The 20,779-nt window shown below is 38.7% G+C and overlaps 1 protein-coding gene across 1 annotated transcript in view; it reads left to right on the forward strand.

Annotated features, from left to right (window-relative positions):
• LOC140495986 (short transient receptor potential channel 5-like) overlaps positions 1 to 20,779 on the forward strand; it is an 87,479-nt gene that overhangs the window by 10,461 nt on the left and 56,239 nt on the right. The window contains exon 2 of the mRNA XM_072595367.1: positions 14,492 to 14,891. Coding sequence (XP_072451468.1) covers positions 14,514 to 14,891 — 378 coding nt within the window. The 5' untranslated portion in view covers positions 14,492 to 14,513. The remainder of the gene's footprint in view (positions 1 to 14,491; positions 14,892 to 20,779) is intronic.

The following is a 20,779-nucleotide window of genomic DNA, read 5'->3' on the forward strand; positions in this document are numbered from 1 at the left end:
TGGAACTCCCTTCCTAATGCTGTGGTTATCACTACACCCTAAGGACTGCAGCTGTTCAAGAAAACAGCTACCGCCACCTTCTGTGGGACAGTTAGGGGTCGGCAATAAATGGTGGTCTAGCCAGTTGCACCCATATCCCATGAACAAATAAAAAAAAACTCCTTCCAAATAGAGGTATATCATATTATTAGCAAATTCACTGTCTTTGCAACGTACTCTGCAGATGTGAATAATTTGAGTGTATTACTTAAGCCAGATAGCAACGAAAGGGACCACTGAGAACAACCATAGGGTAGTTTTGAACATGAAAATACATAAATGTTTCACGACATATTGGAAGTCCATTTTTATCATATGTGATGCCGCTGGTAGCACTATTGGCTCAGAACCATAAGATCGTGAGGTCAAACCACACTTAGTGACTTGAGCACATACACAGTCTGACATTCCATTGCAGTACTAAAAGAAAGCTACACTATCAATGATTCTGACGGCAGATGTTGTGTTCACCTGAGATTGGCCACAGACTGATGTAAAACCTGTAAGGCATTACTTGAAGAAGAATAACAAAGTCTCCTATATTCCTGTCCAATCATTATCCCTTGGCCAATAGCATTTAAAAAAAAGTTAACATGTTACTTTCCACATTGTTTTTGTTGGATTTTTCTGGATGCAAATTGTCTGGCATTTTTCTCTGCATAATAATGGTGACTACACCACCAGAGTAAATGATTGACTTTGAAGTGTTTTGGCACACGTGAAGTCATGAACATGCTACAGAAATTCAAGTTCTCTCTTCTTTTTCACCTTCTGAAACATTATACAAGAACATTTTTAGATGAATTTTGTCCACTGCCTTGCCATTGGACCCATGGATTACTCAGTCAAGTTGCAAGAGAATAGAAGAGGCATGGTTAGTAAGTTTGCGTATGGCACCAAAATTGATGGTACAGTGGACAGTGAAGAAAGTTATTAATGTAATGGGATCTGTGGGCTGAGAAATGGCAGATGGAGTTTAATTTAGATAAATTTGAGGTGAAGCATTTTGGTAAGATAGACCAGGTCATGACTTACACAGTAAATGATAGTGCCCTGGGGAGTGTTGTCGAACAGAGACCTAAGGGCACAGGTACACAGTTCCTTGAAAGTAGCATCACAGGTCGACAGTAATGAAGGTGTCTGGCATGCTTGCATTGAATACAGCTAAACAAGACATTGGTAAGGCCACATTTGGAGTACTGAAGCCACACACTAGGCACCTGCTCAGCCCCAGTCAGGAGAGGACTCTATGGAGTCAGCAATCAACTGGTCACTCTGCCAAAGAAAGATGTTATTGAATGGAAATGGTGCAAAAAAGATTTAGAAGGATGTTACTAAAACTTGGAGATTTGAGGCTGGATAGGCTGGGACTTTTTATGCTGGAAGATAGGAGCCTGAGGGGTGACCTTAGAGAGGTTCATAAAATCACTAGGGGCATAGGTAAAGTGATTAGCCAAAGTCTTTTCTCCAGGGTTGAGGAGTTCAAAACTAGAGGGCATATGTTTAAGGCGTGGGGGAAAGATTTAGTAGGGATCTGAGGGGCAACATTTTCACACAGAGGATGATGTGCATATGGAATGAGCTACCACAGGAAGTGGTCGAGTGGACACAGCTACAGTATTTAAAGGACATTTGGACAGGTACATGGATAGGAATAGTTTAGAGGGAAATGGGACAAATGTAGGGAAATGGGACTAATACAGTTTAGGAAATCTGGTCAGCATGGACGAGTTTTTGTGCTATACACCTCTATGACTCTCTATCTCTACAGTTCTAAGTCTTTAAGATTCTCATTCGTCCTCATTTGTAGGTCCAACAGACTGCAGACTATTTCTGGAACCTATTTGACATGGGCAGCTATTAGTTGCCATGTCCAACCAAGTAATCTCCAGTCAGTGAAACATTTGCAAAGAACTGGGACATTAAGCAGCTGCAGGAATCATATGGATAATGATATTACATAGACTTGTTAACTGAAGCGGCTCTGATAGATTAAGTTGGACTATTAGAATATTTATTTGTCCTTGTAAGATGATATTCAAATTGATTGGGAAATTGTCACCATAATGGCTGAGTGGAAGGGACTGTAGACAAACCAAAGATTATAAATTACCATCATTATATGATTTTTTTTTGAGCAGCCACACATCATGGTTAAAGGTAAATCCAACGTTTCTGGGTTCAAATTTTCAAACTTGTAATATCATTAGTATGTATATGAAGTAGTGCAGTTGTGTGCATGCACATTCCATAGTTAACTGAATATTTGACATTTTGTATCGGGAAGGATCATTCCTGCTGGTGTAAATTGGGCTATAAAGACCACTGGACAACCTTAATATGTAATTTTGTATTCGAGTTTAACATCTGATTGATTGCCTTTGCATATTTTGTGCAAGAATTTTTGTGTACTATTCAAATAAGATGATAATATATGGTAATCAGAATGTGCAGTTTCCTGTCATTCATGGTGGAATCATACTGAGTGTAGAACCCATCTGGTGTGCGTATGAAGAGAAGCTCCATTTTCAAAAACATTCTTAAAGGGACAAACTTCTTTAATTAATATTTTTCCTTTTTTTCTGCAAAGACCTTTTTAAGCACTTTTAATTTTATTCTTCTGTATTTCCTTTTTTTTCTTTCAGTTTCTTTCCTTTGGGATGCTTTGTTTCCATTTTTTGGGAATCAGATTATATGGCAGCGTTTAACAGTAACCAACTCCAACACAAAAATTTGCAAATGTGTTGATCAGAGAAGTGAGACATGATGAAAGGATAATGGACATCGAAACATTTACCCCAGCTCAGAAGTAACAATCCAGCTAATTACAATTGGCAGAATCCCTGCCAATTGGCCATAAATATTATATTAATGATACAAGATTCTTTTGATATTCCAAATCATTATATTTAAATAGCACAAACTAAAGCCAGATGACATTTAGACTCCAGAACTATACTATTGCTAGTCATTATTACACCACCAACTGTATGTGTTGGCTCGACTGAAATTAATAACAAAAGGCAAGTCCCTCCACAGACTCTGGATAAGCACAGACCCAGGTCCACTGCTGTACCATTGGTTGCAAAGATATTTGAATCCAGTCTGAAATGTAGAATCACTCAGTGGCAGTCAAGATTACCAGTGTCCTCAAATATCTGAATGCACTTCCTTCCAGGTTACCATGGAGATAATTTGTATTATCAACTAATATACCGGCTTTGCATATAACAAACAAGTGACTGATGTATTGATCAGTGCAGCCAACATTTTTATGTCCTTCCCCATTGAATTACAACCAGAGCTTGATGGAGCTACTCACGCTCATATTTCTCAAAATCATCTTGAGAGTCGACCTGCTATCCTTCCAGTCTACCTTTACCACTATTACATGTTTGTCCTCCAATAATCTATCTCTGAATCTCTATTACCTTCTCAAGATGTGGATGTGTATATCTGATTCTGATGACATGCAAATACTGCTGAGAAGGATGCAGGGTGCGAGCTTCTTGGGTGACTATTGGTTATATAGCTATTTATTGAAAAATACCTATGAAAATTACAATTTAAAAATTGTAATCCCCTTCCAAGTATTGATTCACTTGCAACAATGTGGCACAGTTTATGTAAGTATTTATCGGTGAGTGTGAGGATAAGAAGGTATGGAAAAGGTCTATCTCCACCATACATCACTGTCTTATTTCTTAATTACTGCCATTTATAAAGAGGCCTCTCCAAAGGTGTTCAGGGAAAAATAATTTGAAGTCATTTAATCATGGTTTACTCCTTATCAGTATTGCCACATTGTCACGCAAGTCAACAAATGAATTTGTTATGTTTGGAGTGATGGGAACCTATAAAACAACACACAGGTACCTATGCTGGAACCCATCCTGAATATGAGTATAGGTCAAAGGAAGAAAAAGACCTACTGATAATTGCTAGGCTGTTAATCCAGAGACACAGATAATGTTCTGGGGACCTAGTTTTAAACACTGACACCACAGATAGTGGAATTTGAATTCAATAAAAGTCTGGAATGAAAGTCTAATGTTGACCATGAATCTATTGTCAATTGTTAGGAAAACCCCATTTGATTCAATAGTGTCCTTTAGGGAAGGCAACTGCCATCCTCCCCAGGTCTAACCTACGGATGGGCAGTAATACTGACCTAGCCAGCAACATCCTCATATCGTGAATGATTTTAAAAAAGGCACTGCACCATAAAGGTTTTGGTACAAGAACTTGTTTGTTGATATGTTAGTTTGAAATTATGTTAAGAGTGCCGTCAATAAATTGCAGCACGAATTAATACCATACTTCCATTCAAAATGTATGATGGACATTCAAGAGTGCTTTGTATCAGGCTGCAATCAACGTGTGGGGATGTATTTTCGTCTATTTGGCAGAAGGTTCAAGTGGGTAGCTTAATCATATCTGATTTATGCAGGTCTGCAAACTTTCCTCATTTGGTCCAATCCCTATGTGTAATATAAATTGCATCGATCCATTGCAATACATTTGGTCAGGTACTACATATCACTCTTTTCCTCTGCTCCTTTCAAATGTGATATTAAACTGTTACTGCATTCTCCTTGCAAGTTTAGGAAATTTGAGTTCTCAGTCTTGCCAGTGCAAAATTAAGTGTATGGACTGCAAATAACTCATTGAATATTCCCTCTAAAGGTTTGCTTGAAGAGCTGCTTTGCCCTTTAATAGACAATTACAGCCAATTTAAATAGATGAGGCAATCTACAATATCCCACTCCAAGTCTGTGATCTTACTGTAATAGGTGAATTGTATGCCAGAGCTCAGAGGAAACATATAATTAGGATTGGCCCTGGAAAATTAATTGGGGTCAACCTTATGTTATTCAGTGGGTATACGCCTCTCTACAAAATCTTCCTCCCTTCCAAGAATGTCACAGAAAAATTAGACTTAATGTGTCAATGTCGTATTGGAGAGGTCAGTTTTCTCAGCACCGTGAAATTGTATATTAGTGAACTCTTTGAAAACGTTCATGTGCACAAGTTATAATAAAATATTAATCAGTTCAACAAATATCAGAATAGTTGAACGAAAAGTAAATCTCACTCCATTTAAAGAAAAGTTCTCTCTTTAAGTAGTGGCCATTTACTCACCATACTTTTAACAAGATTTCTGGACTCTACAAAACTAAGCCATAATTTAAATTTAATGCAATATAATTTGGAAAACCGTTTCTTGAATCTTAAAGTAAGCAAGAAACTCGATGCAGAAAATTCCAATGCTTCTCTCTATTCCAGTTATTAAAAAGAATTAGTTCAATAATGCTATTCCAAGTTGATGATTCATCTAATAGAAGAATGCCAGTTGCGCAAAGAGCATTGCATGAATGTCAGACAAATACAACATTGATCTTAAGTTATAAACCACCCAAATTGAAGCACTATAGTATGAATCATATAATACAGTAACATTACCTTTTTTGAGTCACATAATAGTACCTATGGCCAAGGTATTTTCAGTTCAACCCTGCAATTGATTCTTGTTAAATAGTACATCTACATATCTAATAAATTATAGTATTCATAAATCTACATTACATTGACAGTTACAGCAAGATTAGAGTATATTGATAACAACTTGAAAGTCCATCTGATCTCATTATATACTGGCCTGTAACACAAATAAAAATATATTCCATTTTGTAATGTTGCCTCTGCTTACAAATGAGGACAGCTACACAATCCGTCTGGCTCGTATTAAGACCATAAGACCATAAGACATAGGAGTGGAAGTAAGGCCATTCGGCCCATCGAGTCCACTCCGCCATTCAATCATGGCTGATGCGCATTTCAGCTCCACTTGCCAGCGTTCTCCCCGTAGCCCTTAATTCCTCTAGACAACAAGAACCTATCAATCTCGGCCTTGAAGACACTTAGCATCCCGGCTTCCGCTGCACTCCGTGGCAATGAATTCCACAGGCCCACCACTCTCTGGCTGAAGAAATGTCTCCGCATTTCCGTTCTGAAATGACCCCCTCTAGTTCTAAGGCTGTGTCCACGGGTCCTAGTCTCACTGGGTTTAACCAGTAATTTCAATTTTTTTCTGGTTTTAAATGAAATCTATGGAAAATTATCTAAAATTTTGTCTTAATCCTACTTAGCCATCAAATCAAAATTTAATTTAAATCTTGGTGTCCAATCCTAGCAAGTTGCTTAAACAAAAATGAATTGAGGCTGGATATTAGGGCATTTCTGACAGTATTCAATGAAGAGGGTTCCATTTCAAGACAACATAGCAACAGAAGATACAGAAATTTAAGATAATAAATATTCCAATTCATGATGTTCAGTTGAAGGAGAATATTCCAATTAATGGTGGTCAGCTGAAGGAGAGGTGCCATGGCACCTAAAAGCATCACAATATCTGTTGTGGTTTTCTCCTTCTTCTGAAATTTCCATTGATATAGTTTACATAAACAATTCTATAGATAAAGAGATAGTCACGCAATTAGAGTCTTACCAGTGCCACCATGTCAGCCTGTAGAATAATTATTACTCAGCTTATTTAAGAAGACATGACTTACAGTCCCCTCCTTGTAGTTTATTAAATAGTACAGCTTGGTAGTGAATTGACGCATTAATTTTTTTGTGGCACATGTCAGTTTCTTAGCAGCATTACCTTACACTGGCTTTCCAAACTCATACCTAAATTCACTTGGTTACTGAACAAGCCAGAACTAAGAAGGTTCAACTCATAAAGGGCGAAACAATGGAAGGTGAGAATCAACATAAAGCATTCGCTCCTTTGGATACTAAGTGCCACGTTGGCAACTGAAAAGTTGCCACAAGAATATGAAGGACATAGAAATTACTCAGCTGAACAATCTGAATTCTTCTAATGACCAAGTGTTCTGCATTCCTGATGCCCTCCAATCAACACATGCCATCTTCTAAGAAAGGATTCAAAAACGTTTTGCCATGTTTTCTTCCTCAGAACAAGTAAATGAAACCCAATGACAAAATATGGACCTAATTTTGAATCCGGCATTACATATTTGACCAACTCCTTTCCTTTTCTTTAAATGTCTACAAACATTATAGCATCAACATTATTGGCTTGAATTTTGCAATAGTAATGATAATGAACTGCCAATGTTCACCATAATTATTGATTTGTAACTGACAGCAAGTTCTGAAAATTACAGTTAACTGTAAAAAATTCTGAAATTCTATACTTCTCTATCATTTGAAGTTCCCACAGACTACAGTCAATTAGAATTCATTGAACTAATGAGAATTGCTTGTCTTACATTGAGGTAACCATAAAGCACTGTTTCCCAGGTCCATTCTCTAGATAAGGTACTACATTACTATTCATTCACTGGAACTGGAAAAACCTCTTGTTCATGAAAATGTTTCCAAATGCTCCAACTTTTAATTTCTCCTGTTGCCTAGAGCACAAAATACGTAGTGTATATCGTTTTGGCAAAGGTAAAATATATAACTGTCCAAATAATAATAATAAATGCATTTGAGATAAATATCAAGAATGGTTCTACTATTGTTATTATTGGCATTAGCTACTGCATAGATGGGAAAAGCAATATTACAGTTGCCATAGGTACGACACTGACTGAATGGCATATGACGTAGAACTCACACAAAATTGCAAAAAGTGAAAAGTGAAAATTGCGTTGTCAAAAAAGCATAATTGCTGCTTTCACAACCAGCTTTAAAAGATTTTCCATAAACCATCCAGAAAAGAAACATCTTCACTATGTTCAGTATAGTAATCAGTGTTTTTTTATTTCAAGTGAGGGTAGAACTTCTATAAAAAAGCATAAAGAAAATCTAAAACTGCTCTTATCTAACTCAAGATCTGAAACCGTTTTTTCAGTTAACACCAACTGGGCCATGTAGGCAGTGGGTATGAAAAACTGATCTTTCTGAATAATATTATTGTAATATTAATAAGTATTGTCTGAATGTGTTTCGATAGTTTGATGTCCCATGCATGGGAATGATATTTACATTTGATTTTCATTTATAGTGTATAGAGATGCAGGCTGCAAAAAGAACTTACCTCACGATGCCATTTACATTTTCTGTTTTAGTTACTGTGCTCTGAGCCTGTGCACAACCTCAGCTGGTGCAAGACTCAAACCTCACTTTGCATCGCAGAGCAGACATACAGTTATTAGCAGGATACTAGGTTCATAATTATTGGTAGGGCTGAAAATGTGTTGCTGGAAAAGCGGAGCAGGTCAGGCAGCATCCAAGGAACAGGAGAATCGACGTTTCGGGCATGAGCCCTTCTTCAGGAATAATTATTTCATAATTATTGGTAAACATCCTGACTAGCTCTCAAGAAATAAATTTCTTTATATTGAATGTCAGATGTCTCCATTGTGATAAACATCCAGACATTTTTAGCTATCCCATGTTTTTCCATTTATCAAAGTTAGAAGTAAAAGTCTAGACAGAAAAACTGATAGAACTGCAGATGCTGGAAATCTGAAACAAAATCAGAAATTGGTGGAAAATCTCAGCAAATCTGGCAATGTCTGTGATGAGAAATTAGAGTTAACATTCCAGGTCCAGTACCCTTCAGAACTCCTTAACACATGTCCCTCCAGCTGGACTCCTCCCTCTGGCCTTTTATCTGCACTCGACATGTCCATTGAGAACTGTCAACGTGACATTGATTGCCTCAATTTCTCAGCGCCACCACCCCACCCATTCCAACCTATCTCCCTCTGAACTGATTGCACTCTGTGCTCTCAGATCCAACCCTGACTTTATAATTAAGCCTGCTGATAAGGGTAGTGCTGTACCTCAGGCCATTGTGTCCACACTGATCACTAACCTCATTTTATTTTTTTTTTCTCCTCCAGTGCCTCCAAGTTCACAGTCTTCCAACCCTGTACAACCCGCTTCTACCACATTCCCAAAATCCACAAACAGGACTACCCTGGCAGACCTTTCTACCTCCTCCTGCCCCTCAGAATTCATCTCTTCCTACCTTGACTCGATTTTTTCACCCCTTGTCCAAACTCTTCCCATTTACATCTGCGGTTCCACTGACACTTTTCATCAGTTTCAGAATGTCTAGTTCACGGAGTTCCAGCTGCCTCCTCTTTACCATAGACATGCAATCCCTTTAGACATCCATCCCACATCAGGATGGTCTCTGGACTCAATGCCTTTTCCTGGACCATCCCCATCCACCACCATCCTTCGCCACCTTGTCAAGCTTGACCTCACCCTGAACAACATCTGTTTTAACCCGTGTCACCATCTTCAGGTCAGTGGGGTGGCCATGGGTACCCGCATGGGTCCTGGTTACGCGTGGCTCTTTGTGGAATATGTGGAACATCCCTGGTTCCAGTCCTACTCCGGCTCCCACCACAACTCTTTCTCCGGTATATTTCTTTATTGCAGTTCTGAAGAAGAGTTGCTGGATCTGATACGCTAACACTGATTTCTCTCCACATATGCTACTGCGCATGTTGAGATTTTCTCGCAATTTCTCTTTTTGTTCTAGAAGTGAAAGAATTCCATGGTGTTGCTTCTTGTATTGTTCACAGTGAGAATATTTTAAACATGATTGGCTGCTTTCCATGCTTTATCATTGTTTTTGCATGTCTGGTGAACCTCTTGACTTAGCACAAGACTTGGGTTGACTAGTCAACAGTCGTCTTTGAGATCATGCACTTTGCCATTGACTGCAAAATCTAGCAGCATTTGATTTCTCCCTTGCACTAGTACCCGTAATCCTGTTCCAAACAGATATTGCCTAACTATTTCTATAATAAGGACTTAAGAAATAGGAGCAAGTGTCGTCCATTTGGCTGATTGAACCTGTTCTGTGATTCAGTAAGATTATGTTGATCATAAATGACTTTAATTCCACTTATTGGACTCCCAGACATAACTCTTCATTCCTTTGAAGATCAAAAATTGTTGACTTCAGCTTTGAATATATTCAATGATTCAGCCTCTACTTCTCTTTAGAGTACTGAATTCCTAATACGCTGTGAGAAAGAGGCATTTTTCCTCATATTTGTATTGAATTGAGACCCCCTGTTCTGACTTATGCTCCTTAGTTCACAAAGGGAATCATCCTCTCAGCATCTAGCCTGCCAAACTCCTTCAGGATCTTTTATGTTTCAATAAGAATACCTCTCATTCTTCAAAACTCTTATAAGCATATGCCCAATCTACTCAACCTTTCCTCAAAGGACAGCCCCAGAAATCAGTCTAGTGAAACCTCTCTGAGCTGTCCCAATGCAAGGCCAGTATTCAACTTGCCCTTCTGAATCCTTGCTAACCATACCAATGGTTTGTGATTCTTATATGAGGACACACATATCCCTCTGTATTGCAGCAGTCTTTTAATTCCATCTTTTCCATTTGAATAACATTCTTCATCTTCATTCTTCTGCTAAAACAAAGAACCTCATAATTTCCCACATTATATTCCATCTGCTAAGTTTTTGCCAACCTAATATACCATTCAATCTTTGCAGACCCCGAGTGTCCTCCTCAAAAATAATTTGCCTGCTTATTTTTATAGCATCAGTAAATTTGGCTGCAAGGCACTTGGTCCTTTCGTCCTAGTTATTAATATAAATTGCAAATAGGTAAGGCTCTCTGTAACATTTCACTTGATGAAATTTGCTAACCTGAAACTAACTCTACCCTGACTCTCTATTTCTTGTTAATTTGACACTCGTCTGAACCATGCTAATATAGTACATCCAACAGTAAGAGTCCTGGAGCTTGTGTAGCAACCTTTTATGTGCCCTCTTGTTGAATGATGTTTGGAAATACAAATTCTTTATGTCTAGTAGTCTCCATATCAACTATATTAACCTGCTTGTTTCAGCTTTAAAGAACTCAAAAATATTACTTACCTTTTATAAAACCATGTTGACTCTGCTTGATTCTATTCTGATTTTCTACACTTGCTTCATAATTGAATTCCAACTTTTTCCAATGACAGATGTTATGTCAATGGGCCCTATGGCTTCCTGCTTTCTCTAACTCTCCATTCTTGAAACAATCTTACGATCTTATTCTCCACAACCATGTGATGGAGAAGCAGTGCTCCAAAAGCTAGTACTTCCAAATAAACCTGTTGGACTATAACCTGGTGTTGTGTGATTTTTAACTTTCTCAATGGAATAAATCAGTTTTGAGAGTTGTAAATCATCTCTTGAATTGGCTGGCATTGCATCTCTAACCATCTTTATTTTGTAACCCATTTTCCCAATTTACGACAGCAAAGTGTAACTTAATACTTTTGTAATTGATTTTATTCAAATTAAGGACATTAATTTTAGACTCACATTTCTCACCTTCAAACGGAATCTGAAATTCTATTATACTATGAACACTCTTGCCCTTAGAATGAACTAATTAGTATGGTATTAGTTACTCTATTTGAGCCTGTTCTGCATTTCATGTGGAAAAGGAAGCGTGTCTTAAGCTGAATCCAAATTGGGATAGGATAGTCAAAATATTAAAGGGAGTGTTTAGTCATCTTATAAGGGTTGAGCTACTTATCTAGAAAGGCAGAATCTTCCTACACCAGACATATTCTTATCCTGGGAATGCAAAGGGCACAATGTAATTACAGAGGCCATGACATGAAATAGAATGCGTTGAAACTGAACTCAGTAAGGTATTTCAGATTTGAGAAGGGTACCTGAAATATTAAGACCTTTCGTGTAAATATGTAGTAAGTAAGCTTGTATCAAAGAAGAAGATGGCGTTTATAGATTTGTGCCTGATAGTGGCTCAATGCAGGAAGTATGGGGCAGATATATGTTTAGTGGTGCAAGCTTCCACTAGCCATATGAACATGTGGTGCACTGTTCACACGAACATCTGAAGGGTATTACCATCAGGATCAGAGCCCTGCATTTCAAATCCTCAATGTCTAGGCACTTTGATAATGCACAAGGACTGTGGAACTATTCCAGCATAATATAAGGCACAGAACTTTAAAAGGGAGATTTGAAACTTCCATTGCCTTGTCACTAGCTTATAACTTTGAAGATAATCCTGTATTACTTTATTTCTCTTCATTGCCCAGAGCTGAGGTCAGTTTGAGCCCTTGGTTGAAGTATTTCTGAGCAGAATGAAATGATGTGAAGGGTGCCAGCAGAGATTGAAAACATCCCAAGGCATTTCAAAAAGCATTAAAAAGTGCTGAGCCAAAGAAGTAGATATTGTGAAGCATGACCAAATGTTTTATCAAAGAGGGGAGAGAATAGCAGAGATCTGTGAAATTTAGGGAGGGAAATCCAATATGTGAGGCCATGGCAGCAAAGGGCGACACTAAATTAGGAGAAAGAGAGCTTTGGTGGAGGGAACACAACAAGATAATTAAGATTTTGAATTAGAAGCATGGTACATTGGGAATGAATGCAGTTCAGTAAGGATATAGGTGGGAAGTAAGTTGGACTTGACATAGAATAAAATGCGGGAAAGATGATGTAAACATTTTAGCTGTAGATTGATTCATGAAGGGTGAAACTCAACAATATAAAGTTGTAAATAACAATTTCTCTCATATAGAGGATATGGAGTTGAAGCACAGTGCAGAATGAGATGAGATAGAAACATAGAAAATAGGAATGAGAATATTTAATAATTTGACAGTGTTAACAGTTTGACAATGTAAGATAGGGGCTGGGATGCAGTGAGGAGAGGAAAAAAAGATTTACATTTACATTGCAGCTTTCATGACCATCAACTGTCTCAAACTGCTTTACAGCCAATGCGATATATTTGACAGGTAGGCATTGTTATGATCAATGAAAGATATATGACACAGCTAATTTGTGTGCAGCAAACTCCCGTCAACAGCAATATGACAATGACCAGATAGTCTGGTTTTGGAGATATTGAAATAAGGGAGAGATATTGGCTAGGCTACTAGGAATAACTCCCCTGCCCCTCTTCAAAATAGTGCTATGGAATCTTTTACATCCAACCAAGTAGGTGAATAAAGCCTTCGATGAACATCTCATCTATAAGTTGACACCTGTAACAGTGACACAGGAGAACCATCACAGATTTTGCACTCGAGCCATTGGCTGGAAGTTGAATCCAGCGTATGTGCAACTCAAAGGCAAAGCTGCTACTGACTGAGCCACAGCAGACTTGATAGAACAGGTGGCAAGTATCCAGAATATACGGTGGCCATCACAATATTTAACCAGAAGAAATTACAGCATTTCCAAGATTTGACACACAGACAATAGAAGGTTCAAGAGCGGTGCTGGGAGAAAGGAGCTGGACGGTGTCAGCTGACCCTATGTCAGCAAATGATCTTACCAAGAGTCAATGAAGAGATGAGGAAGACAAGGAGACAAGGTTACAAAGGATTGACCAAGGAACTTCAGAGGCAGGAAGAGAAGGCATAGCTGGAAATGCTCTGACTATAACCAAACTAAATAAATCTTCTCAAAATGTATTGTTTTTCTGTAAAACTGTTTCTTCTCCTCCCAAGGAGATTGAGTAAGAGGATGAGAAGCTGCCAGTTTCTATGCAAATGAACAGTACGAATTTGATTCAAAACAAAATATCATTATGTAGACAGTATATTTTGTGATGTCAAGACATCCAAAACACTTTTTAGTAAATAATGTACAGTTGAGTTACAGTTACTATTATTATGTAGGGAAGTGCATCATCTACTTTGTTCACAAAAGCAATTACTTAATGACTAGATATTTTATTTCACAATAAACATTGCACTGCACATGTCCCCAACAATTATAATTTATAGAGCACCCCTCATGTAAAAAACAGAGCAATTTAACATGCAGCAAGAAGAGAAGTCAGTAACTCAACTGTGAAAAAGGAATACCTTGTGTTTGACAGACAGTTCGTGCAAAGAGAAGGGTTTTTAAAAGGGAATGTGGACAGATGGAGCTTCAGAACACATAGTCAAATGTATCAATGAATGCCTCACATGTGAACCATGATTGGGAAAGATTCTTAATAGGTAAGTGATGCAGCCATTAGTGATGGCTTGTTCTTACTTATTTCCAGCCTTCTTCCCCCTTCTCCTTATTGACTCATTCTTACTGCTGTGGTTCCACAGATGTCAGCCATTGTGTTGTAGCTCAGCCAATATCTTTGTGTATGAACCTAGGAAGCTGACAGGCTATTTGGCTGTGATGGTAACATAAACAATCTAAACATATACACGCACATAGCTCCTGGACAATGAAAAAACTGAGAAACTGGTTGTTTTATTTTCTCCCTGACCTTGGAGTACAAAGGCTGCTCGTGGACCCCTTTCCTACCCCACACCCCACATAAGATTACTCAATTCAGTTTTTTTAATAAAAATGCTTCCTAGCACTCAAAGAGTCAATTTTGAATCAATTGTGCTCTAAAAGCTAAGCTAAGCTTCCAGAATTTTCTTTTTCTCATTTTAAAACAGGATCCATGCGGCACAATGAACAATGGCCCAGCTGTACTACAAAAAGGTCAACTATTCTCCATACATAGACCGGATTCCATTGCAGATTGTACGTGCAGAGAATGAGCTTTCGCTGGAGGAGAAAGCTTATCTGAATGCGGTGGAAAAGGGGGACTATGCCAGTGTGAAGCAAGCTCTGGAGGAAGCTGAAATCTACTTTAATATTAATATCAACTGCACAGACCCTCTGGGAAGGAGTGCACTCCTCATAGCAATTGAAAATGAAAACTTAGAGATCATGGAGCTGCTCCTGAGTTTCAGCATCTACGTGGGGGATGCATTGCTCTATGCAATACGAAAGGAAGTTGTTGGAGCAGTTGAGCTTCTGCTGCATTATAGGAAACCAAGTGGAGAAAAACAGGTAATTAATCTAATTGCAAATTATGTCAATGCTTTTGAATATGTTATCCTGCTGTGTGGTCTGGTGAGGTAAGCAATTGGATGGTAAGCCATCTGTGATATGTGACAGGATTTATGTTTGATCACATGATACTTCCTCATGATGAGTTTAATACATGACATTAATATGTAATTGGCTGCTCATCACAGGGTCAATTAAAGCATTGAGTTATAAGCAGACTGTTTAGTCATACGCAGTTGCTAGAGTGAAGCTTGGAGAAAGGGGCTAGGGAACAGCATTCAGAGTGCAGTCTGAAAACAATTTTTACTGACTTCCCAATATTTATGTGGAAACTAATTAAACACTTTCAGATTGTGTTATTGATGGGTAGCATATAAATAAGAAATGCTTGGAGCGATGAATAGATTCTTAATGGACACTAGAATCATAGAATCATAAAATTCTAGGTGGGTTACACATGGGAAATGCAGGGTTATAGGGTAAAGGTAGGAGGGTGGATCTGGGTGGGATACCTTCGGAGGGTTGGGATGGATTTGATGAGCTGAATGGCCTGCTTCCGCACTGTCGGAATTCTATGCTTCTATGACCAGTGGTAACGTTGTGGGAATTGCAAGAGAAGCTATTGCAAGTGACATTCTTCCTGGATATGAGAATGGATCCAAATTTCAGCAGTCTATCCAAGTGGACAATAATGGAGATGTAGCAAAGGAGGATGCTGTGGTCAAACGTATAGACAGGTTTACAAGGATGAACAAGGAAAGTTTACTTTTGTCACTTTTGTACAGGATACATTTTGCAACTTTGATCAGAGCTGCTTCAGTACTGCAGCTAATTTGGTAACTTGGTATGAAGTATGAATACTCGATTTGAATATTGAATTCTAAGAAAGATGGACACAGATCTGAAAGTTAACAATTGGTTTAAGAGTTTTGAAATCTTCCAATCATCTGGGACTTTCCCTGACTCCAGTGACTTTTGAAAGATCTCAACCAAGGCCTCCGCTATTTCCTCAGCCACCTCCCTCAGAACTCTAGGATGTAGCCCATCGGGGCCAGGAGATTTATCAATTTTAAGACCTTTTAGCTTTTCTAGCACTTTCTCTTTTGTAATGGCAACCATACTCAACTCAGCCCCCTGACTCCCTTTAATTGTTGGGATATTACTCATGTCTTCCACTGTGAAGACTGACGCAAAGTACTTATTAAGTTCTCCAGCTATTTCCTTATCTCCCATCACTAGGCTTCCAGCATCAGTTTGAAGTGGCCCAATGTCTACTTTTGCCTGTTGTTTGTTTCTTATGTATTGAAAGAAACTTTTACTATCATTTCTAATATTACTGGCTAGCCTACCTTCATATTTGATCCTCTCCTTCCTTATTTCTCTCTTTGTTATCCTCTGTTTGTTTTTGTAGCCTTCCCAATCTTCTGATTTCTCAGTGCTCTTGGCCAATTTATAGGATCTCTCTTTTTCTTTAATACGTTTCCTGACTTCCTTTGTCAGCCATGGCTGTCTAATCCCTCCCCGGATAATCTTTCTTTTTTTGGGGATGAACCTCTGTACAGTATCCTCAATTATACCCACAAACTCCTGCCATTTTTGTTCTACTATCTTCCCTGGTAGGCTCTGCTTCCAGTCTATTTTCGTCAGTTCCTCTCTCATGCCCTCATAATTACCTTTATTTAACTGTAACACCATTACATCTGATTTTGCCTTCTCTCTTTCAAACTGGAGACTGAGCTCTACCATATTATGATCGCTGCTTCCTAAGTGTTCCCTTACTTTAAGATTTTTTGTAAAGTCTGGTTCATGGGCGGCACGGTGGCACAGTGGTTAGCACTACTGCCTCACAGCGCCTGAGACCCGGGTTCAATTCCCGCCTCAGGCGACTGACTGTGTGGAGTTTGCACGTTCTCCCCGTGTCTGCGTGGGTTTCCTCCGGGTGCTCCGGTTTCCTCCCACAGTCCAAAGATGTGCAGGCCAGGTGAATTGGCCATGCTAAATTGCCCGTAGTGTTAGGTAAGGGGTAAATGTAGATGTAGGGGTATGGGTGGGTTCCGCTTCGGCGGGGCGGTGTGGACTTGTTGGGCCGAAGGGCCTGTTTCCACACTGTAAGTAATCTAATCTAATCTAATCTAATTACATAGCACTAGGTCCAGAATAGCCTGCTCCCTTGTGGGCTCTTAACGTTATACTGACATACTGACCGTGAAACATAATACAATATCAGCACAGAGGTAATGAGAGTAGGGTGCCCAGGCCTCAATGTTAGGACACTACTGTTTCTCATTTACATCATGGGATTTAGAAACCCAATACAATTTGCTGAAATTTGCAGATGTTAGCAAATTGGAATTGAAAAAGACAAACTGCAAATGACAGAATTAGTTAACCAAGTATACTTGGGCCAAAAAAAGACAAAGAAGTGTAAAATATTGCCCATCCCTAATTTCCCAGAGAACAGTTAAGGGTCAACCACACTACTGGAAGCACATGCAGACCAGATCAGGTAAGGATGGCAGCTTCCTTCCCTAAAGGATATTGGTGAACCAGATAGGATTTTCCTGATAATCAACCATGGATTCATCATTAGACTCTTAATTCTAGATTTTCTTTAATTTGAAATCAAATTCTGCCAGATTCGAACATTACCTGGGGCTCTGATTAACAGTCTAGTGATGTTACCACTAAGCCATCACCTCCCCTTAGACAGTGTGGTGGAGGCTTTGGAGATGGAGAATTTTAGATCAGATCATCTACCCACGTGATTCCATCTTCAAGATATCTTGTTAGATATAGGATCAGATTGGAAGTTGATGGTAGTGATTAAGTGGTAATTTGGGGCCAGATTGGATGATATCTTCCTAACCATGTTTAAGCGTTTTGCTGAATGTGGATCCTAACAGATGGCTTTAGGTAGCCTCCCAACAGCCAGCTAGAAGGCCAGTGAAACCTCCTGTAATTTCTGGCCTGGCCAGGAACTTCAATACAGTTCAAGAAGCATCTCAATCTTATGGCGCTGTCATGTTCTCTCACCTCCTTTAGTAGCCTCTTCCAGTACAGTTGCCAGTCACCTCGAGCCTTAGGTCATCTGATTGGTCCTTACAACTACGCAACCCAACTGCTGACTTTCATTGAACAGATGGGGTAGGATGTGGAGGCATCCTGTGAATTGGCAGCCTCCACAAAATGTTTAGAGATAGTGGACCTGAGAATCTGGAAATGGTCCCATCCCTCCTTTAAAAACTAAGTCAGTAAGATTCTGCCCAATATACCCAATTAGTATGGACCAGACATCAACATCTAGTAGTGTATGAGCCAAAGAAAGTTGTGATCAAGCTTTAGAGTTACTGCATTCACACCAGTTCTTGTTGTTGAAAAGTACAGGAGGGATTTGAGTCTGGAAGCAGTACACTGAAAAGCAGTGAGGCTGATTACTAATCTCACAGGTGTGAATAATGACATAAAACTGGAGAGATAGCTGTTCAGAAAAGAGGCATCAGGGAAATTATGCTATAAGTAAATGCTTAATCCAAAATGCTATCAACTCAACTGGATGTACAGGCTTGACCTAGTAAAAGATAACATCAGGAATAAATTACTGGGAGGTTCTTTCTTAAGAGAGAGTCATAGAGTCATACAGCATGGAAACAGACCCTTTGTCCAACTCAATCTGTGCCAACCAGACATCCCAATATGACCTCATTGCATTTGCCAGCATTTGGCTCAAATCCCTCTAACCCTTACTATTCATGTACCCATCCAGATGCATTTTAAATGCTGTAATTGTACCAGCCTCTACCACTTCTTCTGGCAACTCATTCCATGGACACACCACCCTCTCACCTTAAGCCAATGTTCTCTCGTTTTGGACTCCCCCAATTGGGAAAAAGATCTTGGCTATTTACCCTAACCATGCCCCTCGTGAATAGTTGAAGTTTGATTGGCAAATGCCCTTCTTTAACCATAAGCATTTAATGACATTATGAGCTGGTAGGGTCAAAAGAAGAGCTGAATTTCCAGGCAGGTGAGGGTTTTTTTTATTTAATAAGGCCTTTACTTCAACGAGTGAGTTGTGATCACCATTACAGTGGAAATTAAGTAAGGAGAATGTTTCAATCAGTTTTACATTTCACTTCAGAGAAACTATCAGGGAAATCACTAAGTACCTATAAGACACATCCCTAGTGGGGTAAACTGTAACTTTGACATGTACCTAACATAAGCATTGTTAAAACATTAGTCCATTTAAAGAGAACTACGATGGTGATTGATCCACCACTGTTTGATTTATGCTTCTGCCAAATTGAACAGGGCCTTGAATAAGAGGGCAAAGCGAACCTAAATCAGGATGCTACATCAAGTAATAGATTGATATTGGCAGAGTTTTGTAGGCTACATGCCTTCTTTGTTAATGGATTAATAGATAACCTGGGAGGAAATGAGAATAAAAACATTATTTACTTGACATGTTTCTTGTGAAGCTCATTAAATCTTTGCACATTCATGAGGTTACTATAGTTCCAAACATTAATGACTGTATCTAAAACACCTCAGGCTGCACAATTATCATTAAACATCAGTTAACGGCACTGGGACCATTGCCATATCACTTGTCTAGGAATGTATGGCTTATTAAAAAGATTTTTTAATCCTCACAATTTTTTGTTTCCCTCTTCCTTTTCCTGAAGCCATTCATTTCATTATGGGCAACAGCCCCAAATTCATGTGTGAACCTTGACAGGTAGTGTAGCTACACTACTTCAATGTGACGTTTATTGAAGTAGAGCCTGAGCTCCTTATTGAACATAATTCTTAAATTCTTTTCAACAGGACATAATTGGGTAGCAATCCAGTGGGTGCGGGAAGGGGTTTCTGTCACCAATTTTAACATCCCTCCTTCTTCCCAACCACTATACCTCTACCCCTTGTTAAAATCACCTAATTCCATTTAAGTAAAGATTGACTCTGGGAGCCTGTGATTTGTGTGACTCAGCTTCTTACTGGATAAATTCACGAGCTCTCAGGAGATCTTGCAAAAGCTTTACTTAAACTTTTATGAAATGATCCAATGCACATAGACTAATGTCACTAATGGAAGAGAAATCCTTTCAATCTTAAGTTTACATCCTCAGATAGTAAAAGGTCATGTTTGCAGTGCTTATTTGATAAATTGAGGCCTAACTTGCGTCCACATTGGATTATGTGCTTCCACAGTTTGTTTTAATTTCCTCAGGGCTTAAATATGACATCAATAAACTTTTAACTATTTCTTGACAATTATTGTATGTCACTGCTTTGCTTGTTAAATCATAAGCAAATTACTATATAACTGTAAGAAATCAAAGCCTCCAGAGTTCCTCATAGCTTTTACAGAGGTTTACAGAGATTATATAGCACAGATGGAGACTGTTCATCCCAACCAAACTATGCCAGCATTGATGCCACACTGCAGCCACTTTTCTTTTAACTATAAATCTGTCAGCGTTTCTATTCCCTTCTCCCTCAAGTGCTTTTCCAGCCTCCCTGTAAATGCATTGATACTATCCCTGTGGTTGTGAGTTCCACATTCTTACCACTAGTGAACCTTTTCTGGACTGCCTTCAATGCCAGTATGTCTTTCTTTAGATAAGGGGACAGAAACTGTTCACAGTATTTCAGATGTGGTCTGACTAATGCCTTCTATAGTTTTAGCAAGACCTCCCCATCAAAACCTTTCATAATATTAAAGGTTTCTATTTGGTCATCTATTAGTCGCCTTGTTTTCAAGAGATTAAAGACCCTATTTGTCATTTTTTTCCCTATATTATATATTTTTGGTATTATCTTTGATGTATATTCTGCACCCTCTTCAATGCTTGCTATATAATATGTTTGGATTTCCAAAATGT

The sequence above is a fragment of the Chiloscyllium punctatum genome, chromosome 25, assembly GCF_047496795.1.
Source record: "Chiloscyllium punctatum isolate Juve2018m chromosome 25, sChiPun1.3, whole genome shotgun sequence".
Taxonomy (NCBI): Eukaryota; Metazoa; Chordata; class Chondrichthyes; order Orectolobiformes; family Hemiscylliidae; genus Chiloscyllium; species Chiloscyllium punctatum.